This window comes from Saccostrea echinata, unplaced genomic scaffold (genome assembly GCF_033153115.1).
Source record: "Saccostrea echinata isolate AGI-Se365-2 ecotype Australia unplaced genomic scaffold, CSIRO_AGI_Sech_v1 ptg000057l, whole genome shotgun sequence".
Classification (NCBI taxonomy): Eukaryota; Metazoa; Mollusca; class Bivalvia; order Ostreida; family Ostreidae; genus Saccostrea; species Saccostrea echinata.
This window is the reverse complement of record NW_026889806.1, coordinates 3857876-3885826: the sequence shown is the minus strand read 5'-3', so window position 1 is coordinate 3885826 and position 27951 is coordinate 3857876. Positions and strand designations below refer to the sequence as shown.

The window sequence follows — 27951 nt, the reverse complement described above, 5'->3', positions numbered from 1 at the left end:
ATACGAGTAAATAGGAGATATTTTATACGAAATTATTAGACCAGAACATAAAAAATTATTCTATTGAACAAGCCGTGCTACATAAAAACCAAAAAAATCAATTGTATGTTTCTGTGTTTTACACAATCTGATATAAAAACTGATATAAACAATTAATAAATAACGAAAGGCGTGCAAATTTTCATACACGGTAGGATGTTCTCATGTTAGTGAACAAAATTTCAACTTACAATTGATTACAAAGGAAGACTGCACATAACGCCGGGTTTTGCGCTCCTTTCCAATCGCTTCTTTAACTTTCATTTCATAACTAATTTCATGATCACTTGGTCGGTCATTTAATGACCAGCTAATAACTAATATGTATGACTACGGGATGACATCAACTTTTCCATCGTAAATTTCTCTTATTTATGTAGTTACATTTAGCTATCACCAGTATATGGTATTTATATATCTCCCAACTTATTCGATACACAGGAGCATGCTCTGAGCAATGTCAAATCTTAAATCGAGGCAAGCTACTGTCAAATAAGTTTATGTTACAAGGATTTCAACAACTCTGTTTAAAGTCGGCTTTTCAGTCGATATTATGACCCTATTTGCAAATATAACCTGTTGGTCGTAATTTGTCTGGCATGTTTCAGACCATTTCTCAGTTCATTGCTTTTATTTTAAATTTAACTACGGAGTACTCCGTATACCTGAACAATACATAGGGCTCACGGCAGGTGTGACTGCTCAACAGGAGATTCTTACTCCTCCTAGGCACCTGATCCCACCTCTAATATTTCCAGAGGTCCGTGTTTTTGTCCTGTTTACGATTCGACTTGTTCACTGGATTTATGAGGTTGATTATAGTTCGTTATCTATACCTTTTACATTATGTTCATCTGTTCTAGAATCTGGCCAATATTAAACTGTATTTGAATGTCAAAATAGTTATACACTGTGATTCTGCTTGAAATAATATGGGGGAGGAGTTGCCCTTACTGCTTTGCTTAAAATTTTCACTCACCTTGCCAACTTTGATTGAGGATTAGGTAGTTAAATATGTATGAGAGGTGGAGTTAATATAGTAAGAATGGGTCCAAAATAAAATGACCATAACAATACTATTTAGATATGTCACTCGTCAGCTTTTTAGAAAAGTTCAGTCAGAACCTTTAACTTAAAAACTATTTATTACAATTCAGTTTTATAACATATTTAAATTAAACAATGCAAATTATCCAACATTCAATGAAAAAACTACACACAAATTCATAAAAAGCAAGATTTGTGAGGGACCATTTCTTGTGGTGGAAGAATATTTAGAAGAAAATTCTTCAAGACTACATATTTGTTAAATTTAATATCTTGGAACTTTAGCCCCACATATTTTTTACTTGGAGAATATTTTCCCTAATGATATGCTAGGAGTATTAAATAGAGGTCTCATTTTATATTTTTTGAACATATTTTACACATTCATTTAACAGACTTTGCCAAGAAATGAAGATATATCACAGAAATCATGATAAAATTTACAAAGTTTATTTGCCTGAAAATCGCACATTTTGAGCAATATCTCAAAATATGTATCACTGACCTCAACTTTTTCTTTCATTATTTTAAGCAACACGATACCCCCAACCAAACAGCATTTAAGTCATAAAAAGTTTGATACAAGAAAATATTTTATTGCCTACTTTTTTATATGACATCCTTATTTTTATACCCCAAATATGATACTTTTTTAGTGCAAAAAGGTCACACAATAATTTATGCTCATTAATTTGCATGATTTGTTCAATGATAAATATAATTCAAACTATTTAATGTAAAATAAGATTTTATTTATTGCCATAATTGCATCTAAAAAAAATATGATTAAAGTGATAAACCAAAAAGTAACAATTTAAGTGCAAAAAAAATGAACTTATTTGTACCGCAGCTCAGTAAGATGCACACTGACACCCCCACCCCACCCCCATTTTCTTTGCGATTTTGAGTCATGCTATATGAGTACTTATCTGAAATATACTTCTCAAAAAATCCTTGATATAACTAATTTCACGAGTGACATACCTTAAGAAAAAAGCTCTCTCTCTCAGAGAACAATAATTATGTAGACGTACGTTATCATTGCCTTTTCAGTTTGTAAAGCACAAAACATAAGCTATTTTACATGTAGCATGATGGATTGGATTTTAGTATTAACAAATTTACTTGATCATATGGTGAACTTTAATATTCGACAAATTATGAAATTCACACTATGCTCAAAATTACATGGATTCAATAGAGAGATCAAATGCAAAAAGAAACAGTTTCTTAATTTTCTCTTTTAAACCATGTACACATGCTTGCTTCAATAATAATCAAAAAATTACCTCATAGATAATTTACATCTTCCTTTTCAGTAATAGTGTAATTAAAAGATGCAATAAGCCCCTGTCCTGGATCAGTCCCGACAATTTTGATGATGTATGTAGATCCAATCAAATGATGTTTTAACATTCAGTGATGGAAATACATGTGTACAATTCATTGACTCATATGCTCTAAAGTTACACAAAGCTTCTTCCAACTTCTGCCATCAACGCATCTTACAAAATATAATTCTGGTAATTATTAAATTCAATTAAAATTCTTTAAAAAATGGTTATTAATTGGGGTAAAAAATTTGTATAGATTCCAAAGGTCCATTATGGAAGTAAAGCTAAAATTGGGATAAAGTCAAAATAGAGGCCAAAATTGAGGATAGACCGGGAAAGTGTAAGTCTGCCCATATCCGGATAGCAACACCAAATAATTAATTAAATACCGTCATTTCAAAGATGTTACAGAAAAGATGGAAGGATTTCCAAGTTCATATTCATTTATGCATATATCGTTAATCTTTGATATGAATGACAGCTTATTTAGACGTTACGCATGATGTTGGTGACGTTTAACATTACGTAACGTCAAGTATTGACGTAACCCTTCTAATAGTGTTACTACCGTAACTGTTGCCCTATCGCTATCTCTTTGTACTTTAAAAAATGAGTTAAAAAATCATAAACTACCTGTAATTAAACAAATGAACAAAAAGGGCGCTTTCGATTTGTGTATGATAAAGATTGTTAATTTCTCAAACCACTCTTAAACACATTTTTGTGCTTTACGTCATGAACGTCTACTAGACAAATATGTTGAACCTCCTAAATGTTTTGTAAAATATTAATTAAATGAGTAAATTTGTAAATCTGAAATTCATTCTGACCGTTTGGGTTAGCACATAATGCACATATAATTAATCATATAATCAATGAAAAAAAAAAAGAATTTAACCCATTGAGTAACGGCTGGATCTTGTTTTTGCACGTCATTTTGGACTCTGGACATTTTTGTTGAACTTGAACAATTTAAATCTTAATGAAAAACACAAAATTTTCATATAATTTGTTTCTATTTAAAGTTTTTTGTAATTGAGTAAATTTATTTCTTTTTATTCTTATTCACATTTTTGATTATTATTAATTAAAAAATGTAACGTTACACGCTTAAAATATTTTTAATTTGCGCTGTAAAATTCTATATTTTGCATGAAATCAATTTAAATGTTAATTTCTCACTGGAATCAGGAAGTTCTATTTAAAACCTATAGATTTATATCAAAATCACCCATATTGCCAGTATCGTTTTGAAATCAACAATGTGTTTAATAGGTCTGCTACTACAGTTGTAAAATGGCACCAACATCGCGCGTAACGTCTGAAAGTTTATATCAAGAACTACTTTCTTCTGGCCATCCCTAAAATATAATATAAGGAATAAGCCAAATGATTCAAGATTTTAAAGGGAAAAAAAAGTTCACATGATATTGAATACAGTAAAAATTTTTATACTTAAGGTTACTTACTATAATCGTTGTGTACACTGAATCTGTTAAGATATTCATTAGAACTACTCTAACATTCATTCTACAAGATATACTGGAAAATGTTCCCCTCACTTAATGATACTAGTCTTTAAATAGCATGAAAGGACAGTATATTTATATGAAATCATGTGACTTGTCCAGAATCAGCTAATGGCCACTGTTGATTATAGAAAGGGTTAGTGTACATGTCGTCCGAAAAGTATTCTTCATGATAAGCTTGGGTTTCGTTGAAACTGTATGGTGGTGGTTGTGGTTGATCACAAGAGGTGTAGTCAAAAGCGTCTGTTTGACTCAGATCATTGTAGTCAAAAGCGTCTGTTTGAGTCGGATCATTGTAGTCAAAAACCCCTCTTTGGGTCGGATAATTGTAGTCAAAAGCCCCTCTTTGGGTCGGATCATTGTTGTCAAAAGGATTTGTTTGAGTTGGATCATATCTTTGAAATCCATCTATTGGTGCCTCATTTCTTATTATATAAAGTGTGCTCTATAAGGAAATGAAAGATAAAAATTCCTCTTTAAACACACACAATTTAGCAGCATAGAAATAGATTAATTAATGCTGACTTACATCAGCTTCTGGTCCATGTGTATGTTGCGCTCTTTCCTTATTACAACCACATTTGTGCCAGCACCACGCAAGCACGATACATGTGAACAGGAACAGACCAAATGCGCCGAAGACGTATTCATATCTTTAAAATATATGATAAAAACTTTTTTGGCATGTTCAAATTTCAAGCTAACACAGATACACCGTTGGTTGCTAAATTTCTATGCTTATAGACAATTATTCTATTCAATGATGTCTTACAATTCAAGGTTTTCAGCGGATATCTATTTCTATCAACAGCTTTCTATTCATCTTAAATGTTGACGTATATGTTTAATCATCTTTGGTAGATTTATACGATTTCTATTTTCTTTCGTTTTCATTTCTTTTCATTACATTTACTTTGTAATATGTGAATAAATTTGAAGAAATAAGTCCAATGTACGTGCTTATCAAAATATACATGTATCAGTAAAATTTACTTACGCAAGTTCAGAGGCACCCATTTAATTCCTCTACACGGAAGATATACTAGTAGTAAGAAACATCTGGTTAGAAATTATAAGACCAGAACAGTATATAGGTACTCGGTTTAAATGAATTTGCAATGTTTCCTTTAAATTTAAAATGTCCATAGAAATTCTTATGAGTAACTGATTGGAAATCCCAAACTAATGTCAATACGAATATTGACGCAACCGATTTATTAATCTTTGTTTCTTGAATTAATTATCATAGACCATTCAATAAATATCCAAATTACATAACTGAATCTTATTACATCAATGTTTTATCATTTTTATTTATTTATTGTACACAGACATATTACATAACCAAGCTGCAAATTTAAACCAAAGAATTGAATACATCTTAATTAGATAGCAATTAAATTTGATCAAAATGTGTTAACAATGGGAATTTTATTTTATTACACTTAAGTTAATAAGGCTTACAAATTCAAAAACTTACATTTGATCTTTTGCTCAGGTGAAAATTGGATTTATCGATCCCTATCAGTTTTTCTGAGATATTTTTTTTTTTAATTTTCCTTCAAACTGAAATCATTAGACAGGTAATTGCACTATCTTACGCTTATTAGGGTAACTTTACGTTTGGTCAATTTTCAGTTCATTTCGTTTAAATGCAATTGAAATATATGAAATATTAGGTGCTACACATTAGAAATTATTACGTGGAAAAAAATTTTAACACTCCTTTTTGATAAAAAGGCATTTTTTTCCTGTGTTGATACCTGTTTAAATACAATAATCAATGACCATGAATTACCAGTTAATATATTTTTGAAAAATTAAAATAATAAATGTACTTAGGTGTCAATTTCACTTTCCTCCTGGTGTTTTTTATTCACAGTAACACCCAATTTTGTGCTGATACAAGCATTTTAAATATAATCTTTTCAGACGAAAAAAGCCCGTTGTCTATTGGCAACTCGCCAAGAAGAAATGAAATATCTCCGACGTTTTATGTTTTATTTATTGGTGGCTTTTTTTTCTTAGCTGTGTGTTTAGTATGTATTACTAATGCGTAAAAAAAAAAAGGAAAAAAAAACATGGTTGGATTTTATAACAAGAAAAATTCTAGACATCTGAATTTTTTGAAAATGAAATATGAAGATAACGAACAGTATTCAGAAAGTCTATTAAAACAATAAAAACTGGGAGCAGAGCAAACAAGAAATAACGGGAAAATCGGTAGACAATTCAGTGTATAAATAATGGCCTAACAATAAGTATGAAAAACGTCAGTCAGCATTTGACTTAATGATAGATTGTATTTGCTTATAAGGTCATTGTATCGACCATAGAACTTACAAAATGATGAGTTGAAACGAGACTTGTTTGTCAATAACTTACCTCGTTGTAGAAATTGTTCATACGTAGAGCATGCTCTGGCGTATCGAATCAACTGAGAGATATATACCCCATATGCAGGTGATAAGGGTATATTGCTGCCTAAGTAAGGGAAGTTGACGATTAAAATGTTAAAGTCATCATGTTTATCATAAAGCTTACTTGTTAGGTTACCATTAACGTCTTTTTCTAGTAAAATAACCAAATATGGAAGAAATGTGTCAGACTCTGTGGAATCTTTTATTTCAAGCTCATTAGGATATATCGTGTCGACATATGAATGGAAATAACTATTGTTAATTGATGATATGTCGTCGATATATCTAAATATCGAGTTGAAGGCCAAAGCAAGAGATTTTTTTCTTATGTATAAGATTTTGAATAAATTCTGCGTCATTTGAATACAAAAAAGGTCTGCTAATAACGGAGAGCAATTGATACCCATGGAAATTCCAACAGATTGTTGGAAGATCTGGTCTCCAAAAACCACATAGATATTGTCAATCAGAAACTCAAGCATCATTTTAATATCAACTTCAGAGTACTTTGTGTACAATCAGAATTTTTTTTAACAAAATAATTTTGCAAATGACTAATGACAAGGTAAGTAAATTCACGAGTTGCACTTTTATTGAAAAGGTAGCTGTCAATGATGTCAAAAAGCCTGGACTTTAATTTATCGTGGGGAATGGAAGTATATAGAGTTGAAAAGTTGTGTGTTTTATAACTATTATATCTATATATAACTATTTTGAAAACAGTTAAGAAATCACAGGATAATAAGAATTGAAAATTATTTTGGTATGAAGATATATGTAGCTTTGAAAAGATGGAATATGATGTCAGACCTTAGGATAATTAACTACATGAAGTTTGATTATTTTGGAAAATTAATGTCTGGAGATACCAAATTGTCTATCTTCATTTTTAAGGATTTAAGTCGACGTGTCAATGTTATGGTTTCTGGAATTAGATATAGATATGTGGATATTCGGATTGAGAATAAAACAAAACAGTTTTCCCCGTCTCTGTTATTGCCGAAAAATGTATGCAGAGGCAAATGCACTAGGGATGTGCTCCGGAAATTCCTCAAGCTTTATAAAGAATTTAATGCTGAATCTAAAACGTGCAAAACATGTACAGTAAACAACAAGAAAATGAATACATCTCAGATTGTGAGCTATCTGTTTTCATGTATTCATTAATGTGTATAAAACTTGATTTTTTTTAAAATGTAAACTAGGTAAACAAATTATGAATTTCCTTATCGCTGACTCCCTTTTATCCAATCTATATTTCATGCATAAGCCACAAAGGCACACAAAAAATAACACATTGACGATGATAATTCCCTAAAGGACTTCTTCAAATCTAATAAAATAAAACGAGTGGTATCTAACAAAAAGAAAATCGAGTCAGAAACATATATGATAGTTTTGTTCATAAAATGAAATCATGACTTATTCCTACAAAATATAATGCATCAAATTCTTTATAAAAATTAAGTAATATGCTTTAAAATACTTACTCATATAGATTTTAATACACCATGTCCTGGTTTTATTTTAAGGGGGTTTTATTGTGTAGACTCCATTGAAAAAACTTTTTACTTTAAAACCATGTAAAGCCTACACTGACTTCAGTGTACATGCAAAGTTTCAGGAAAATCCATCGTCTAAATAATGTTGGGACTATCTCAAAACACAATAACATTTACTATAGGATTGTAAGGGGATTTTTTTATCATTATTTTATTTTTTAAATTATTATTTTATTTACTTATTATTTTTATTTACTTATTTATCTATTATTTATTTATTTCTGCACTTCAAAGCAAATAATAAAAAATACTACAATAGACTTTTTCTCAGATTTTAATATGTGATGAGGAAAAACTATATTATACAATATGCAAGAAACACAGAATGTTGCAGTCTGGTTTCCAGAGGGGGCATCTAAAAATGAGAAAAATTACGAAATTTTCCTGTTTAAATGGAGCAATACAAAATATGACAAATACTAGAGATTTACACAGAAAGTAATTGTAGGATTTTCAAATTCTTATCTTTAAAATTTCAATAGCATATAGTTTATACTTTTTCTTTTATAACACTTTTTATGACCCCAACTTAAAGAACTTCAGTTTATCATAACGTCATACATCTACTTATTAGTTTAAAAAATCTTTAAAAAGTCAATTCAAAATGTAACTAAAGTTGGTTTTACCTGTGGTTTCTTAATAATAAAGTTTGTTCAATTTGATAAATTTTGCTGAAATAATTTCTTTAAAAGTGTAAATACACTTTATTTTCCTATTCTACGCAATGAAAACCCCAATCGGTCCTCTTAATAAAAGCAAACACTCAGGCCTCGATCAAAACAAACCTTTGTGAATTCTTCTGAATGTTTTCTTTAGATATCACTTTTCCTTTACCTGACTTGCATTGACTTATTTTTATGGTATCCAGGAAGATTTTTTTTAATATGAGGAGAGAAAAGGAACTTGAAATAAAAGATCAAATTTATCAGGAAATATTAAAATATCAAAATCGAATGAAGACAAAATTATTATATCCCAAATAGACGGAGATATTCTAAAACATTTTCAACATGAAGTACTGTAATTTATCCGATTAATAAATTTATATATTTTGACTTATCACTTTGACGAAAGTGTTATTTTCACAGTGAAAAAAAACAAATTCGCAGAAAACTCTTCTTCCCTTCCCGAAAACTGTTAAAAATACTTATATTGACGGTAATAATGATCATCAAGAAAAAGCCTAGGTGTAGATGATATCTTTTAAAAACAAAGACTTTTTATTTTTTAATACAGCGATACCGTCTGCTATCATATTTCACACTGGAGAAAATGTTAATGTTTTCTTAAATTATTTCTTCCTTAAATTTCGTTGAACGATGAAGCACTCCCTAAAAGAAAGAAAGCTACAAAGGGGTTCTCTCATGGCATGGTTTATTCAATTTATTTTTAGCAAGTATGCACAAACCCAAAAAAAGCATGACTTTTCCAATTTAGGAGTAGACAAAGATAGATCAATTAATTTCATCTCAGAGATTTTCAAAACTTTGTAGTGATTTTTAAGGTAATTACTCCCTTCTTGCTTTTTTAAGCGTCTTCAAATCAGATGACCCTGGATTTTTTTTACTCTTCTACCGATTCTAAACATGATGAGAGGGTGTCAAAACAATAGCACTATAAAAAGTTTATCAGGTTTAGGAATATGATGACTGAAATCATTTTGAACAACAAACACTGTGGCAATTCATAACAGATACATGTGTTCATTCTTTCCAAAACATACGCTAGAGAGTTATTTTCATAACTTAATGTAGTCAGAATCGGTAGTGACACCTTTAGAACAGAATCATATACTAGAAGATCTGTTCACTCGCTGACACCCTCTCTTGGTCAATTAACGGGTTAATGTACACTGTGTGGCTGTGTCTTCATTACTGTAAGCTTGGACATCGTGGAAACTGTAAGGTGGAGGTGGTTCTTGATAATAAGAGGTGTAGTCAGTAGTGTCACACTGTGTCAGATCATATATTGATACTAGTAATCTATCTGGTGGTACTTCATTTCTTACAATATAAAGTCTGTCCTACAAAGAAAATGAAAATTTTATCGAATTAAACAGATCCTTATAACGATAGAATTTAATTTTGCACATGATTTGTTCTATACAACTGTTTTCATGCAGATTGTTTTTTTAATACACTTTCAACAGTGAAATACTGTAATCTATTTACTGAATAAAAGTGATCTATTCTGTCACAGTGTGAAAGAATATAAAAGTGATATCTTGTCACAGTATGACAGAATATCAGAAGTGCGGCAAAACTTTTGATTTCCCTTCCCTTCACGAAGATTGTTTGAAAAAAAACTCCCTGAACTGTTATAAGATACAAAGCGTAAATAAACCATCCTACCAGAGACTTGAACTGCCAAAGTTTTAAACTATTTGTTGAAATCCATGTTTACAATGTTTCCAATCTCCCAGTCATTAAGTTATGGCTATAGCCTCAGCCTAAAGACATTGTGTTACAAAAAGAAGCAAAGGGAAAATCAAAGAAAATACATTAAAAAAGGAGAAGAAAATTTAATATTTTTTAGTTGGATATGGAATTTACTTCACTTGAGAGAAAGAATTTTTTGATCATATTACCCCATATCCAACTACAAAACATTTAATATCCTCTATATCTCTTACATTTGTTGTTGGTCTTTGTGCAGTCTCCGTTCGTTTCGCACAGCGACACTTGTTCCAGCAACATGCAAGCATGATACATGTGATCAGGAATACAAACGGACCAATTGTAATTAAGTATCTTTTAAAATATAAAATGATAAAAGTTTAAAGTTTAATTGTGACAAAACTTTAAAAATCATTTTTATTTGTTCGTTAAAAATGCTGTGTTTACTCACAGGATGGTAGCTCCGTCAGTGTCGTAATTCATTTTGTCAAGACGGAAGAGGTATTTAAAAAAACGTTTTGTACAAAAATATTACACCTGAACATATCAGGTGGTCACATAAATTTCTGTTGCTATATTTAAAATTTAGAAATGCTGATTGATTCTTGTGTATTTTACTCAATCACATAGAAAATGTGTTCAGTATTTTGTTCAATAACCCTATGTTATATGGTTATGCTTAGTAATTACGTCTGTATTTATTTTATTTATTGAAATACATTGATATGTAAATTTTGTATGGTATATAGGTTGAAAATAAAATTCCAGGTACGACATTTTGAATAAGTACAAAGCATGAGCTCGGTGTGTGTGTGTGCTTAGGTGGGTGGGTGGGTGTGTGTGTGTGTGATATTCAACTACAGTAGCTTATTTTTGAGCGACTGGAAAAAGAACTTGAATGTATTTTAAGCCACAATCAAAAGATTTTTTATGCCCCCGTAATCGAAGATTCGGCGGTATATAGTTTTTGCCCTGTTCGTCTGTCTGTCTGTCTGTCTGTCTAGCTGTCTGTTTCTCCGCAAAAGCTTTAACATTGCCCATAACTTTTGATTGGTTGGAGCTATGGCTTTCATATTTCACATGTGTATTCCTTGTGTTAAGACCTTTCATTGGGTACCATCATATTCGACCTTTTGACCTTGACCTTGGAGTTTGACCCAGTTTTGCAAAATTTTACCCAACTTTAACCTTGGCCATAACTTTTGAACATTTGGTGCTAGGACTGTCATACTTCACAAGTGTAATCCTTGTGACAAGACCTTTCTTTGATAACAACAACTTTGACCCCTTGACCTTGACCTAGAAGTTTGACCTTCTTTTGAAAAACTTTAACCTTGGCCATAACTTTTGAGCTGTTGGTGCTATTGCTTTCATACTTCACATATGTAGTCTTTGTGACAAGACCTTCATATGGATACCAACAACTTTGACCTATTGACCTTGGAGTTTGACCTACTTTTGAAAAACTTTAACCTTGACCATAACTTCTGAACAGTTGGTGCTAGGGCTTTCATACATCACATAGGTAATTCTTTTGACAAGACCTTCCTTCTGATACCAACAAATTTGACACTAGACCTAGGAGTTAGACCTACATTTTAACTTTAACCTTGGTCATAACTTTTGAATGGTTGGTGCTAGGGCTTTCATACTTCACATATGTAGATCCTTGTTACAAGACCTTTCTTTGGATACCAACAATTTTGATCCTTTGACCTTGACCTTGTAGTTTGACCTACTTTTGAAAAACTTTAACCTTGGCCATAACTTAGAACGGTTGGTGCTAAAGCTTTCATATTTCACATGTGTATTTCTTTTGAGAAGGCCTTTCCTTGGGCAACATTAATTTTGACCATTTGACCTTGATGTTTGACTTACTTCTGAAAAACTTTAACCTTCTCCTTATCCATTCAATGGTTGCTGCTGGGGCTTTCATATTTCACAGGTATATTTCTCGAGACAAGACCTTACTTTGGGTACCAACATATTTGATTTGCATTTGAGAAAGTTTAACCTTCGCTTTAAGTTGCCATACAGTGGCATGAGTGTTTCACAAACACATCTTGTTTTTACAAGTTTAATCTACTTTTATAAAATACATGGACGTAAAAATTACGTTTGATTTTTTTTTTTCTGAGACAAATGTGATTGTTCTCATTTCCTTGCCAACTCCAAAAATTTAATTAGAACAAAAATGTCAAATGGTTCTCCTAAAGTTAATTTAAGAGAAGCGAACTTCTGTCCATTTTTCAATTGCAGTAGTTATTGAAAGTACTTAGGATACTGGTAGTTAATGATAATTTGAAATCCAACTGAAAACAATTAAACTTAGAGCACTTATCTAATGTCACAATTCGGTGTTATATCTTGTTTAAAGTCACTATTTTGCAAATTCTTTGTTGTTTCAATGATGTTGTTTCCAAATAACTTGTTTTATCGTTGTGCCAAATGTTGATTGGCGTTTTTCATGCAATTTACTAGGCCCTTTTCGTCATACTGATTTGTCTACAGGGTGTGTCGGCTCGAAAAGGAATGTTTACTCCTCTAACGCACGTGATTCCACATTTGTGGTGTCCAGAGGTTCTCTCTAATAGTAGTAGCGTCCTTTGTGGTTTCACCTGATAGAGATGGCATGACAAAGACCTTCTACGTCTGTACAATCACAATGAAATATGAAGATAATGAACAATATTCAATCTCAAAAGACGGACCTCAAAATTTAGAGGTGGGATCAGGTGCCATGGAGCAGTGAACATCCCCTGCCGACCGGTCACTTCCGCCGTGTGCTCCTTGTCTTGATCGGGGGGAAAAATGAAAAATCCGTGGACAGTTCAGTGTATAAATAATGGCCTAACAATTAGTATGAAAAACGTCAGTCAGCATTTGACTCAATGATAGGTTGTATGTGCTGACAAGGCCATTGTATCCACAGTAAAACTTGCGAAATGATGATTTCAAACGAGACTGTTGATATGATGATTCCATCTAGTTTCCTCATGATCTTCACCATGTCAAATATCAGGTACTCCTGGCAGTAGTTTGTTTTTCAGCCTTATCTGGATCAGATGTTTATCTCTTTCTTGACCTTTACCTTCACATTTCCTTGGCAAACTTTTTTGGTGCGTTCATCTTATTGTTTCTCTCTAGTATTAGTAGCGTCATTTGTGGTTTCACCTGATAACAAGAGGCCCAAGGGCCTTAACAGTCACCTGAGTATAATACAACAATTTAGAAGTTAGATACACTCATAGATGAAGCTTTGTTGCCCTAAAGCAAGAGAAGTAGGAAGATCAGGATCAACAAAATAATTAGTCTAGTATTCAGTATTAACTCATAAATTAAGTTCTAATCTGTCCCCCACTTAACACTATCACCATGCAGACTATTAACAAACTATTAGTGCTTCTGTACTATTTTTAAACCCATATTAAGACCTCTAGCATTGACCTCTCTTATGGTCTTTGAAGAATTTTTAATAAGATAAGTTATTTTTGTCTCATTTTTATTTATCTATTACTTACAGCTCTACCTGATTATTAAAACTAAGACAATACTTTTTGAATTATATGATAAACATTCTTGCATAATTATCTTATTCTATTAACCTTTCAAATACATTATTTACAGTGATTAATTATCAAAGGTGAATGGAAAAGGGGAATAACTTCTCTCAGTAGAATACAAATTAATAGAGCCCTGCCCAGGACTAGAATGCTTAGACAAATGGTCCAGATGTTCAAAAATCTGGTAGAAATATGCTTACTTATATCATTTAAACTTTTACTCCGTTTTCTTCCGATATGCCCAGAAGCAGAGAAGAATTTTACAGGTACAATGCATTTTCACTACAGATTCAACAAAGCCTTACCCTAACACCAGAACCCAAGACCAAGGGTCAAGAAATTTACAAATTTGGAAGAGTTACCCTCATCATCATAACTATGGACTTCATAGAATTAACACTTTTCCACTATATTATCAACCCCCCCCCCCCCCCCGCCTCGTTATGCCAGAACCCCTGACCCTAGGACCACAAGATTTAAAAATTCTGTTCGAAGCTCCCATTTTCATCATAGCTAAGCAATTTATTTATCAGCTCAACGCTAAGGAGCAAACAGGATTAATTAATGATCAATTAATAGAATTAATGCTTTTCCACTATATAATCAATAGAGCCCCCCCCCCCCCTTCCTCAAGAACCCCAAAAACTGAGGCCATATATTTAAAAATTTTGAAAGAGGCATCCTTGCCTATCATAATCATGCACTTAGTTTGTTTAAATAATCTCCAGTAGCAAAGAAGAAGATTTTCAAAGAATCAATGCATTTTCACTATATAATCAATAGAGCCCCGTCCTAACACCAGAACCCCTGACCCTGGGGCCATGAAATTCACAATTTTTGAAAAGCCATCCTTATGCATCATAACCATGCACTTAGTTTGTTTAAATAATCTCCAGGAGCAGAGAAGAAGATTTTCAAAGAATTAATGCATTTTCACTATATAATCAATAGAGCCCCGCCCTAACATCAGAACCCCTGACCCAGGAGCCATGGCTTTCACAATTCTGGAAGAGGCCCACCTCCTCATCATAACTATGTACTTAGTTTATCACCTTAATGCCCAGGAGCAGAGGAGAAGATTTTCAAGGAATTAATGCATTTTCACTATATAGTCGATAGAGCCCCGCCCTAACACCAGAACCCCTGACCCTGGGGCCATGAATTTCACAATTTTGGAAGAGGCTCTCTTGCTCATCATAACTATGTACTTAGTTACTTTATTTAATACCCAGGAGCAGAGAAGAAGATTTTCAAAGAATTAATGCATTTTCACTATATAATCAATAGAGCCCCGCCCTAACACCAGAACCCCTGACCCTGGGGCCATGAATTTCACAATTTTGAAAGAGGCACTCTTGCTCTTCATAACTATGTACTTAGTTACTTTATTCAATATACCCAGGAGCAGAGAAGAAGATTTTCAAAGAAATAGTGCACTTTCACTATATGATCTATATAGCCCTACCCTGGGGCCAGAACCCCTGACCCAGGGGCCATGAATTTCACAATTTTGGTAGAGGGCTCAATGCTTATTACAATCATGCCAACAGTTTGACTGCTTGATATCCTGGAGTAAAGAAGAAGATTTTTAAAGATTGCATTATTTTTTGTGGTTTTAGCCCCACCCCTCAGACCCCAGGGGGGCAGGGACAATGAAATTCACAATTTTTGTTCCCCTTCACCCATAGATGCTATATGCCAAATTTGGTTGAAATTGGTTAAGCGGTTTCAGAGAAGAAGCTAAAAATGTTCAAATGTTAACAAACGAAGCACGACGACGGACGAGAACGGATAGCAATAGGTCACCTGAGTGACTCAGGTGACCTAAAAATAGAATGACAAGAAAATTATAGGTATTATGGGCAAAATCAAATTATCATTGAATCTTCTTAATATTTTTTTCGAAATGGTACTTATGCCTCTATGCCATCCTGATTTGCATGGAGACAATGTTTGCCCTTTTCAAAGAACTTCTCTCCTCTGAAAAGACCATAATATAATTTGCATAAAAGTCGGCATGTTAAAGAAAGACAAAATCTTCATAGCATCTTCTCAGACTCTTCTTAGATCTTGTAATTGATTAATATGTGTGAATCAAATATTGCGCAAGTAAATTTTAAATGTGAATAAAATACCAAATTTAGCAACACCAACATCCATGTTTTGTAGATATTCCTGGAATTCTACATCTACCTTTCGATATTTTCAGCAGAGTGATTTTATTTAACCATGTGTTGCTTATACATACAAGGTGAATTGTCAATCATTTCGCCTGTAAAAGGCTTCGTCTTATCATCATGTGTGATTTTTTCAGTATGACTGTCTCCCCAGTAACATCACCGGGCTTTCCCGTAGCATTCATTTAGAACCCATAATTTGTCTCCTGACTTAATATCTTCTTATTGTTTATGTGTCTTTGCTTTTCAGTAGAACTCATTAAGTACTTTCTATCTATTTTAAGGGTTTTTGAGTGGCCTATATATTCTCCATAATCTACCATCCTTGGTTCTACTGTCATCAAAGGTTGTATAATGCAAGTTGTTTGTTCACTAATCTTACATTCTAAGAGTACGTCAATTACTGAAAACCCTGTATTATAATCGTTCATTTTTTGGAATCGTTCAAATCTTTATGTAATGATATTTAATACCAGATTTAAAAAAATATCCAACACATTGAAATAATAATTTTTAATCATGAAATATGGAGATACGGACAATAATCAAGCTCAAAAGTCCATTAAAACAATACAAACCGGGAGCAGAGCAAACACCTCCAAAATACAGGAGAGGTAGGATTAGGTGCCATGGAGGAATAAGCATCTCCTTTCGACCGGTCACACCCGCCGTGTGCTCATTGTTATGATCGGGCAAACGGAAAAATCCATAGGCAATTCAGTGTATAAATGTTGGCCTATTAATTTGTTTGAAAAACGTCAGTTAGAATTCGACTTAATGATAGATTGTATTTGCTGACAAGGTCATTGTATCGACCATAGAACTTGTGAAATGATGATTTTAAACGAGACTGTTGATATCCTTGTTTCATCAACTTGTTTGTCAATAGTTTGCCTCTTAGAAATTGTTTGTACGTGGAGCATGCTCTGCGTATCGAATCATATGGGAGATATAAACCTCATATGCAGGCGATAATGGTATATTACTACATATACAAGGGAAGTTGTCGATAGAAAAGTTGAAGTTATCACGTTTATCATAAAGTTTATCATATCAATTTCCATTCTCCATTAAGAAATGGAACGATGTTTTATTCCACACAAAGATTTTAATTCTCTCAAGCTTTGTTTTAAAGCCTTGTCTGATAAATTTTTATGTGTTAATGATAAATAACACAAACAAACTTTTTTTCAGAAATCAGCAACATTTCTTATAGATTTATATTCCAAAAGGTAAGTTGAATAATGTTTGCCATGTAAAGTGGAAAAATTTTGTAAGTTTTTGTCACAAGATTAAAAATATGTGCAAAATTTTGTATAGAAATACATAGAATACCATACAAAGTCGCAAATCTAAGCACCAAAGAAAACTTACGATTTCCTTATATTTTAGGGATTTATTATTTATGTCATTTCTATTCAAAATCAGTCAAAAAATATATATCAATCCATGCATCAAATTTTTGTTTGTGTTATGTATCCTTAACAAATATTTAAAAAAAAACAACATAGAATTCAAGAATATGTCTTTTATAAAATATATACTAGTATATTATATATATACACTGTATCACAGTTTTTCTAGCTCTTGAAGCATGAATTCCGTGACACAAATCTAGAATATATTCAAAGTTTATGATCTTATACTGCATTATATATACACGACTGGTACAACAGCATAAGTACAACCAAAAACAGAAAAATAGAATTTTTGTTTTGATTATCACATCCAGTCTGATGTGGTTTTGAATAGTGTTTCAGTAAATGTTTGGTATCTCGAAAGAGTTGTTGCTTTGGTTATTTTTTTATTTCTAAAATGTCGCTTTTAAAGCAGTGTTTCACTTTGATTTATGGTAATTTACAGAGAACACATTCACGTGAGCACCTACATCAATCATCAATGGTTTTTACAATCTTATAAATATTCACCTCATAAAGAGTAGGTGAATAGTTAAAGTAAACAACCCAACAACAAATAGGAAGAAGAAAAAGAACGTAATTTGAGACTCCCTGGGAGGATTTTTGATGGGTCGTGTTTTCAGTGGGAAGAAGGTACGATCCCACTGAGTCAGTATGCTTTCCCGGGCACCTGTCCACTTCCTGGGACCCTCCAGTCGATACTGATACGGAGTACATGGGCCAAAGAAACAAGCAATGGCTAGACGGGGGTCTCTGAAGAACAGTTTGGCTAAAACAAAAACATATTGGCCATTAATGAAGAAAAATCATTCATTTACCTGTTTCCCTTTCTTAATCATTTTAATGTTACCGTAATATTTGTAGACCACAGATTCTGTTACCATTTTGAGCATAAGAGAAATTTCAATGATAAATCAGTATAATAATAGAGACCAATCCAGAGTAAAGAACACAGAGTGAACAAGGAAAATGGTTGTATACCCAGATCAGGACAGTTGCCTGCCAAAGTAGCTAACTCATTCAAATACACGACGTAGTCTACTTGTATCGTGTGACGGGGACTTTTAACATAACGTTTGGCCATCGCTGTCACTTTTTCCTTTATGTCTTGCCACATTTCATTTGAAGGTGGTAATTTCACTTCACCCTGAAATATTACACAGGATTATATTATAGGAAAATTAAACTAATGTACAAAGTTAGCAATTAAATAGTTAAAATACCTGAAATGATAACTCATACCAGAATTTTTAATCAATTGAGTATATCTGTGGTCTTTAACTTCAAAGAATTTTGAAATTGTCTAAATAAGTTATCCTTAAAATCATATTGCTACTTATTAAGAAAAAATATATACTTTCAAAACCCTTGTGTACAGTCGGCATTGTTGTTCGGAGAGAGGCATAATGGCTCCTAAGGGCTGTATACAACCTATCACCGCCAACGTGTTGTGTTCTAGATCAGGTGGATACATCCATTTATATAATTTTACTCTGTTTTCCTTCACTTCCAGTACAGATTTGTCCAAAAATGGGAACCCAAAGATATACCCTGTGGCCAAAAATACAACGTCAATTTCCTCCTCTACTGTGCCATCCTCAAATTCCACACCAGTTTCAGTAAAACATCTGATGTTGGGTTTGACGATGACGTTTCCGCTGATGATTCTATTGGGAAGGTCATCGTTGACTGTTGGATGCTGGGATAGCGGGGGGAAGTTTGGTTTCAGGCTGTAAAGCGCATGGTCAAATCTCATGTTCAGTTTTGTTTCAGTGATCCATGTAACAATAGAAGCGGGTACGATCTTCCGCATCATCCTGTATAAGACGTTATTTAGGTAGGTAAATACAATAATAAATAGCTATGGTACAAAGACTACTTACTTTTTTAAAAAATTATTTTTACCAAAAATTGAATTGCGTTGTCCTCATCATATCCACCGGATATCCAAAGCTATCCACCCTATTTATGACCCATGAACCCTGTCGTGTGCTTAAGAAAACCTATACAAAAGAAAAACAGATGTACATTTGGATGTATTTTCATTTCTAAAAGTTGAAAAAGAGTACAAAATTAGTGATAAAAAGGATTAACAACCTGTTTGGCCACACGACTAAGTTCCACCGCGGCGTCTCCGCCCGAATTTCCTATGCCAATAATAACTATTCGCTTGTCCTCATATCCCTTGAGATTTTTGTAGTCATGTGAGTGAATTATCTCTCCTTGGAACTTATCCAGACCTTTAGAATATGAAAACACTCGAAATTAATATTACATTCATTAAAGATTCGCATGCGGTCTGTTCTGAGTTCTGACCTGCAGTGTATTGGCTTACCTGGAAATGTTGGGATATTTTTTTCTGCGTGATGTCCGGTACAGACTAGTACACCATCAAAGGTCTGTTCATTAATTGTATTAGTTTTCAAATCACGTGTTTTGACATCCCAACATCCATTGCTTTTAAAATCGCTGTGTTTCTTGATACTTAAGACCTAAAAATATGAAGGGAAATTTAATCAAAATACTTATTGGGAGGGGCAAGATTTTCTCTAATTACAGCTTTGAAAGTAACTATAAGTCATTGGAATGTAACAAGTATAACAAGTATGGAATCTTTATGATAATACCACAATGATTTTCAAAAAGTTCATTTCAGCGTTTTGTATTTTGACGCCCTTTCATTATCTTACAAAAACTACTTTAATAAGATTTCTTCTCTATTGATTGTATTTCAGCTTAATATTCACTGAAACTCTATGGAAGACGGAGGTGCCTCTTCTGTCACAGTACTATGTTTTCCTAACGGTTATTACCTCTATCTGAAAGTTAATGTACTTAGTGAGGTTGAATTTCTCCGCATACAGATGGAAGTACTTAAGAACATATTTGTTGTGCATAAAGATCGGATACTCCTTAGGTATAGGAAAGTCACTGAAACACATCATTTCTTTACTGGTGTTGATGACGGTGGACTTCATCACGCAGGCCTGGCCGTCATGTGAATCGTCAGTGTAGTGCCATAGACCTCCTTTACAATGTATAAGGACAGTAAATGGACATTCACTAACAGAACTAAACAATCAAACTAGAATTTGGAACATTAAAGTTAAAGACTTTTCTTTCAATGTAGCAACCCCCAACACTTAAAGGAACACGAAGCACAATTTGGAAGAAAAACAAAACAAAACAAAAACAAATCCCTAGGATAGTTGAGTTTTTAGTATATTCCTCATTTGATACAAAGATATCACAAAAGTTAATTGTTCGGTAAAAAAAAAAGAAAAAAAACAAACGAACAATTTGATAAGAGAAACCCATATAAAAGAACATTTGGTTAATAGTCCTAATATTAAGTCTGATTACCGATGTAATCTGTTCTCTCGAAACAAACTGGGGTGATTCCTTCGTCCAGACAACATTTAATGGCGGTCAGTCCACTGGCACCCGCCCCAATTACTGCTACACGCTTAGCAGTGGTCATCTGAAATAAATATACATATACAAAATGACCAGCTGATAACCTTCGGTCAAAAATTATTGAGGAATTATAAGTGAATACCTTTTTAAAGAGTCAATCGTTGTCGACAATGCACTAAATATTATTCAAAACCGTGAAGTTTTGTCGCATTAACACTGACAATCTGATGATTTTGATTTAAAAACATATTTATGATCCACTCACTTTGATCTCTTCATGAGAAGTGATTTAAATCAGATTGTGAAATTCATTTCTCTTTTTAAAATCTTATTTTACAGACAGACAGCAAGTTTTGTGTGACAATTTTAATGTTACAATACATACCTTCTAATCAGTTTTGTTCTGGAAATTTCAAGATGACGTAGAGAAGACCAACTGGACCAAATAATTCATCTGAAGGATAAAACAAGAGGCCCATGGGCCACAACGCTCACCTGAGTAACTTTGGCCTTGCTGTTTTTCACCCGATTTCCCCCTTGTAATACCTATTGTGGCCCCGCCCTACCCCAGGGGTCATGATTTGAACAATTTAGAATCTACACTACCCCAGGATGCTTCCACATAAGTTTCAGCTTTTCTGGCCCAGTGGTTCTTGAGAAGAAGATTTTTAAAGATATTTTCTACATATTTCAATGTAAAACTTGGATTCCCTATTGTGGCCCCGCCCTACCCCTGGGGGTCATGGTTTTTACAATTTAGAATCTACACTACCCCAGGATGCTTCCACATAAGTTTCAGCTTTTCTGGCCCAGTGGTTCTTGAGAAGAAGATTTTTAAAGATTTTTTTCTACATTTTTCAATGTAAAACTTGGATTCCCTATTGTGGCCCCGCCCTACCCCCGGGGGTCATGATTTTTACAATTTAGAATCTACACTACCCCAGGATGCTTCCACATAAGTTTCAGCTTTTCTGGCCCAGTGGTTCTTGAGAAGAAAATTTTTAAAGATTTTTTCTACATATTTCAATGTAAAACTTGGATTCCCTATTGTGGCCCCGCCCTACCCCCGGGGGTCATGATTTGAACAATTTAGAATCTTCACTTCCCCAGGATGCTTCCACATAAGTTTCAGCTTTTCTGGCCAAGTGGTTCTTGAGAAGAAAATTTTTAAAGATTTTTTCTACATATTTCAATGTAAAACTTGGATTCCCTATTGTGGCCCCGCCCTACCCCCGGGGGTCATGATTTGAACAATTTAGAATCTACACTACCCCAGGATGCTTCCACATAAGTTTCAGCTTTTCTGGCCCAGTGGTTCTTGAGAAGAAGAGTTTTAAAGATTTTTTTCTACATTTTTCAATGTAAAACTTGGATTCCCTATTGTGGCCCCGCCCTACCCCCGGGGGTCATGATTTTAACAATTTAGAATCTACACTACCCCAGGATGCTTCCACATAAGTTTCAGCTTTTCTGGCCCAGTGGTTCTTGAGAAGAAGATTTTTAAAGATTTTTTCTACATTTTTCAATTTAAAACTTGGATTCCCTATTGTGGCCCCGCCCTACCCCCGGGGGTCATGATTTTTACAATTTAGAATCTACACTACCCCAGGATGCTTTCACATGAGTTTCAGCTTTTCTGGCCCAGTGGTTCTTGAGAAGAAGATTTTTTAATTTAAACTCCCCTTCACCCAAGGATGCTTTGTACCAAGTTTGGTTAAAATTGGCCCAGTGGTTCTTGAGAAGAAGTTGAAAATGTGAAAAGTTTACAGACGGACGGACGGACAGACAGACGGACGGACGGACGGACGACGGACAACGGGTGATCAGAAAAGCTCACTTGAGCTTTCAGCTCAGGTGAGCTAAAAAAATCAATATGGCATTACCCATTCTTTGACTTGAAATACCGAATTAATTTCAAATCTTTTCAAAAGTAAAAAAAATCTAATAGAGTAGCTACATGTAAGCCAATAACAAAGTTTGTAAGTTTTTTGAAAAGTTTATTAAACAACCGTGATCGAATAGATTTTTAAATGCTATTTTCTGAAATGTCATCAGAATAGATCAATACACTGGTTATTGCAAAGTTTTTAAGATCCGTCCCAAATATTTCAGAAGAGCGTTGAACTTAAACTCCAAAAGTAATAATTAAGGTGATGTCCTAAAAAAAAAATAGAGTCCAAAAAAGTATTTCAAAAGAGTCAAAGAAAAAGAGAGACGTTTTCCGACAAAAACAAAGTAGATTGTGCTCCGAGGGTATTCATGGTCCCGGATATAAAAATACTCCTCATTGGCTGTCTTACCATTGCCATGCCACCTACGCTTTGTCCGTAGGTCTGTCAGTTGACCTATGAACCCCAACATGGCAACACCCTCCAATCCAGGTATACCTACTTTAATAATATTTATGGACTCAGTCTCCATCTCTGCACCACAGGAGTTCTAGCTTCAAAGTTCCCAATATCACTCTTAATCAAGAATCTTAATAGTAATTTTACGGGATGAATGTGTCTGTCAAATTCCAATTCTGGGCCAACCGTGAGTTTTCCTCTTATTGTTGAACCCAGATTCATAACCTCTAAAAAGCCAACACGCGTTATAGTTTTAGTACTTTTATATAGAATCAGCATGGAATAAACTTTTACGTGAGTTTGGGATGTATCAGCACCGAAGGTCTGATTCCAACTGACTATAAATTTTCACAACAATACATACATATTGAACAACGATAGAACAAAATAAAACAAAATAAAAGGATTAACAAAAAGTATTAAGACATCAAGTATTAAACAATTATTGAGCGAATGATGACATTTTAGCGGCATGTATATAATAGAATTAAAGTAATGAAAGATTAAGTGTCAATAAATATAAACAGAAGTCAGTTAAGATTAACTGTCCATCTCTGGCTGTGCCTCGGGTGGGATTAAGGTTGTGCGGAATTTATAGAATTTAACACATTTGCCGAAATATACGAAAAGTTTATATAACAATTTATGCAAAGTCCGAAAAGTTAATTAACACAGTAATATACAATAAGTCCGAAAAGTCGTATTTTACACCGTAACGCATGCTCCGCCTTCGCGTAAAACACGTTCTCGTGTTTTTTTTTTTTTTTTTTCAATAAAACTGGCCTCTTCTTGGTCTTCCCTGATGTCTACATGGTTGAAATTGTCGATTGTTTTCCACAAACACGGCGAGCAGATGATCCCTTTCATCTTCCAATATTCGGATGGTCTGTAGTAGGGCGTTTTTTCTTCCCTTAACTGTTTGGTTGTTTTCTCAGCTTCTGCCTGAAGTTGCATTACATACTGATTATGTTCCTTTCCGATCTCGTTTAATTTCCTCTGCATCAGTCCATAATCACTCTATCACCGTGCGCGTCGTCTTCCAGTTTGCGAATTTTCTCACGATAGATGTTATCTTTGGAACTATATGATTGTTCTTCTATCTTATTTTTCATTTTGAAATTTTCATTTTGAAGTCTTTCCCTATCAACCTCGGAGTTTTTGAGTTTAACCGACATACTCTTATTTAGTTTACTAGACTTGCGTAGTTGAATTTTAAGAATTTTCAGCTCATTTCGTACAGTGTAAGAATTATCACACAATAAATGAAACGGATGTCTCGAAGAGAATTGAATGGTAATTCTCGTAGAATTCGTTTGTTCTCGAGATACTTGCACAGTTGTTTCATGTCTCGGGCTTTTTTTTCTGCCTAAGACTGGTCCTTTATCTACGGGTTTTGGCTCAGTTTTTTTTTTTTTTTTTTCATTTGTGTAAAACACATCCTTGAATAATGTCCAATTCTGTGGCATGTGAAGCATTTCTGCTTCAACGCGAAACATAAGTCGTTAGGATGCACATTTCCACACCTTCCGCACACTGGATGCTGACATGAAGGGAAGTTGAACTTTTTCTGTCTCCACTGCGGTCGGAAAGAATATTCCATCGCTGAATTTATCTAATAATACGTCTGCATCATCTGTACACAGCATTGTTAAAATCTGGGGAAACTCGATATCTGGCTCTTGTAGAGGTCCAGGATCTGACTACTACAAAATATATGAAGCAGCCCCGGGTGTTGTTACCCTTAGGTTTCTCACACCATGTTTTACGGGAAGCATTTGTCCGTCAAATTCTAATTCTGGGCCAACCCTGAGTTTTCCTCTTATTGTTGAACCCAGATTCATAAAACCTCCAAAAAGCCAACACGCGTTATAGTTTTAGTACTTTTATATAGAATCAGCATGGAATTAACTTTTACATGAGTTTGGGAACTATCAGCACCGAAGGTCTGATTCCAACTGACTATAAATTTTCACAACAATACATACATATTGAACAATGATAGAACAAAAGGATTAACAAAAAGTATTAAGAAATCAAGTATTAAACAATTATTGAGCGAATGATGACATTTTAGCGGCATGTATATAATAGAATTAAAGTAGATGAAAGATTAAGTGTCAATAAATATAAACAGAATAACTGTCCATCTCTGGCTGTGCCTCGGGTGGGATTAAGGTTGTGCGGAATTTATAGAATTTAACACATTAGCCGAAATATACGAAAAGTTTATATAACAATTTATGCAAAGTCCGAAAAGTTAATTAACACAGTAATACACAGTAAGTCCGAAAAGTAACAGTAACTTACATTTCCGTTCAAATTTTATTACTTACCGGTAGTATCGACGGGCTTAATTGGTCTATTCTGATCAATTCCATTACAAAATGATTTACAAAATTATAGTTCATTGTACCAACAACAAAATCCAATTTGTTCTAACAAGATAATTATAGTTCATGAACATAAAGTCCCTTTTCCAATTATAAAGTCACTGTTTGTGGTACACTAATAATGTAATTCCTTGTTTAATTTTATTTTATTTTACTGTCACTACTAAGTTCACTATTAATAACTAAAATGATTATGATATGAATATAGTCCAAGTTTAAAGTGTTCAAATAAAATGTCCTTTCTATACCCTATAGGTTTACACACACTTTCCACCTAATATGCCTATAGTGGCACTAGCTCTTTTAAATATGAACTCATGTAACATTTTGTATTTCTTTAGCAGTGTATGATATTCATTATTACATTACCGTACTTACAATACACATGACTATATGTTACATTGGAATATGTATTGCTCCAACTAAAAGTGGACCAATTAATGCCTCTTGTGACTTCATGTATATATGTGTTAACATTTATTTTTGATTTGTTTCTTTATTATTACCTTTAAAAATATATATGTACCTGTACAATTTTCATTGAGCAAAATTGAGCATAATCAATATGATATTGTCTCTTGTTCATCGCAAAAACGTAAACAGGGACCTATATATTTAGTATAAATTATGGATTTTCTACTCATATTGTTATCTTCACTACGTTGCATAAATTTAAACAAAATCTACGTCAAATTTACATGTATGTACAATATTATATGAAGTTCATCATACTATTTTATTATACTAACAAACAATGAGTGGATTCTTTAACATCGTATTAATCTGTATTATGTGCATTTATGTGTTATCATAATTGTAATGTGTCATGAAAAAAGTACTGTTACACTAAGCCTAGTGTCTTCAAATTAATTTAATTCTCAAGTACTAATAATCTTAAAGGTCTTTTAAATTTGGGCAAATTTTTGAATAAGAAAAAATCAATATTGATGCATAACACTATTTCCATGCATGTATTTTTACGTTCACTCTCTCTGTATGATTTTTTTTAAAACACGTTTTTATTACTCTGATGTGCCATTTGGCTTAAGGAAATAAAGAAACTTGAAACTTAAACCGAAACTTGTCCCATGGGTCCTAATTTGAAAATAAAATTTTATTTCTTTTCCATACAAATGCTTTTAAAACCAGTTATTTAACTGAAATGAATCGGTCTGAAAGTACCAGAAAGAATAGTCAGTATAACATTTTCAAGTATACAGGAGACACTCGATGATTTGTCTGAATTCTTTCAGAAATATCTTATTAAGTAACATAAAACTGTTGCATAGACATTGTATTAAAACATAAAAATAATCAGAGAGAGATTTTTTTTAATGCATAAGTTCCCCTCTACTCATTCCCGAATCTGATTTAAGAGTACTACATTTATTAAAAAAAAAAATGTGAAAGATGCAGGTGCTCCCGGCTTCTGAAATATTTAAAGTGGGGTTTTTCTTAACAAAACTGGGAAAATATGGCAAAAATGTGGTACCGTATAGGTTTCAGTAGATCCCCAGCTCTTCTTTTGATAAATAATATTTTCGTGGTGGTCATTTGTCTATTATAACATAATGAGTTAACACAAAGCAAGTAAAACGGGCTAGTCGTCATTCTAGGCACCTAAGTTTGCTCAAAATGCCCTGTTTCATCATTACGAACACGTGCAGAGCTCTACAAACCGTGTCCAAGACCAAATTGGGCAATACGACATTCATCATTACAAAATTAATAGATCTCTCTACTAAGCAAATTATGCAATAGTATCTAATTAAAATTACTCGTAAATAAAGTTATAAATCTACCTTATTATGGACAGAGTAATCATCGCTCTACCACTGGTCAGTAGAGATGGGTCAGTCATGTAATACTGGTATTTGTATTTGAAACTGCTTCAATAAATGTAAGATATAGATAATTTACTACTTACTATGTGCATTCAGACAGATAATTACAGATCCAAACAATCATATCTACTACTGGGTACGTACAACACGATAATAAACAAAGTCTAGGGTTCAGTTTGTGGGATTAAAATATATGGAGAGCATTAACTGCCAAAATTTAAATCACACCGATAATCTCTTAGTGCACATCCGAATACCAGTAATTGATTAAAATAAAACTATTCTGTGTTAACAAAAACGGTTGTAGCATTTCTTTGACTGGAAGATATGTTCATTTAATTTCTTTAGTGACTATGTGTATGGCCTCTTAATCATTATATAGTACGTATTAATTACAATTTTGAATTATTAAGGAGTCTTATTATTTCAAGAATGAAACAAGCTTACAATGTCTACTATTTTGTATC

General features: G+C 33.2%; 2 protein-coding genes across 3 annotated transcripts; both read right to left on the bottom strand.

Annotated features, from left to right (window-relative positions):
- Positions 1–1850: 1850 nt before the first annotated feature.
- Positions 1851–6405, bottom strand: LOC133174211 (uncharacterized). Of its 2 annotated transcripts, XR_009719088.1 has the most exons (4): positions 6335–6405; positions 4947–4991; positions 4479–4602; positions 1851–4394 (listed from the first exon to the last, which is right to left on the bottom strand). XR_009719088.1 is itself a non-coding variant. In XM_061309283.1 (3 exons), exons 1-3 carry the CDS (start codon positions 4964–4966, stop codon positions 4035–4037), a joined length of 504 nt encoding a protein of 167 aa, XP_061165267.1. In that variant the 5' UTR covers positions 4967–5077; the 3' UTR covers positions 1851–4034. The 2 variants fall into 2 exon arrangements, 1 of the variants encoding a protein (XP_061165267.1); XM_061309283.1 differs by lacking the exon at positions 6335–6405 and having other exon boundaries at positions 4947–5077.
- An 11192-nt stretch (positions 6406–17597) lies between these two features.
- Positions 17598–27648, bottom strand: LOC133174209 (flavin-containing monooxygenase 5-like). The gene is made up of 10 exons (XM_061309281.1): positions 27568–27648; positions 21288–21356; positions 20849–20966; positions 20299–20513; positions 19821–19977; positions 19583–19725; positions 19391–19488; positions 18843–19302; positions 18467–18632; positions 17598–18254 (listed from the first exon to the last, which is right to left on the bottom strand). Exons 3-10 carry the CDS (start codon positions 20964–20966, stop codon positions 17992–17994), a joined length of 1620 nt encoding a protein of 539 aa, XP_061165265.1. The 5' UTR covers positions 21288–21356; positions 27568–27648; the 3' UTR covers positions 17598–17991.
- Positions 27649–27951: the final 303 nt, after the last annotated feature.

Coding starts and splice junctions, on each gene's coding strand:
- LOC133174211 (XM_061309283.1), bottom strand. CDS start 4,966: ATGGGTGCCTCTGAACTTGC. Junction 4,603..4,946: donor ATGGGTGCCTCTGAACTTGC/GTAAGTAAATTT, acceptor TATATTTTAAAG/ATATGAATACGTCTTCGGCG. Junction 4,395..4,478: donor CACATGGACCAGAAGCTGAT/GTAAGTCAGCAT, acceptor ATTTCCTTATAG/AGCACACTTTATATAATAAG.
- LOC133174209 (XM_061309281.1), bottom strand. CDS start 20,966: ATGACCACTGCTAAGCGTGTAGCAGTAATTGGGGCGGGTGCCAGTGGA. Junction 19,726..19,820: donor AAATATCCCAACATTTCCAG/GTAAGCCAATAC, acceptor CATATTCTAAAG/GTCTGGATAAGTTCCAAGGA. Junction 18,255..18,466: donor AGGCAACTGTCCTGATCTGG/GTATACAACCAT, acceptor TTTTTGTTTTAG/CCAAACTGTTCTTCAGAGAC.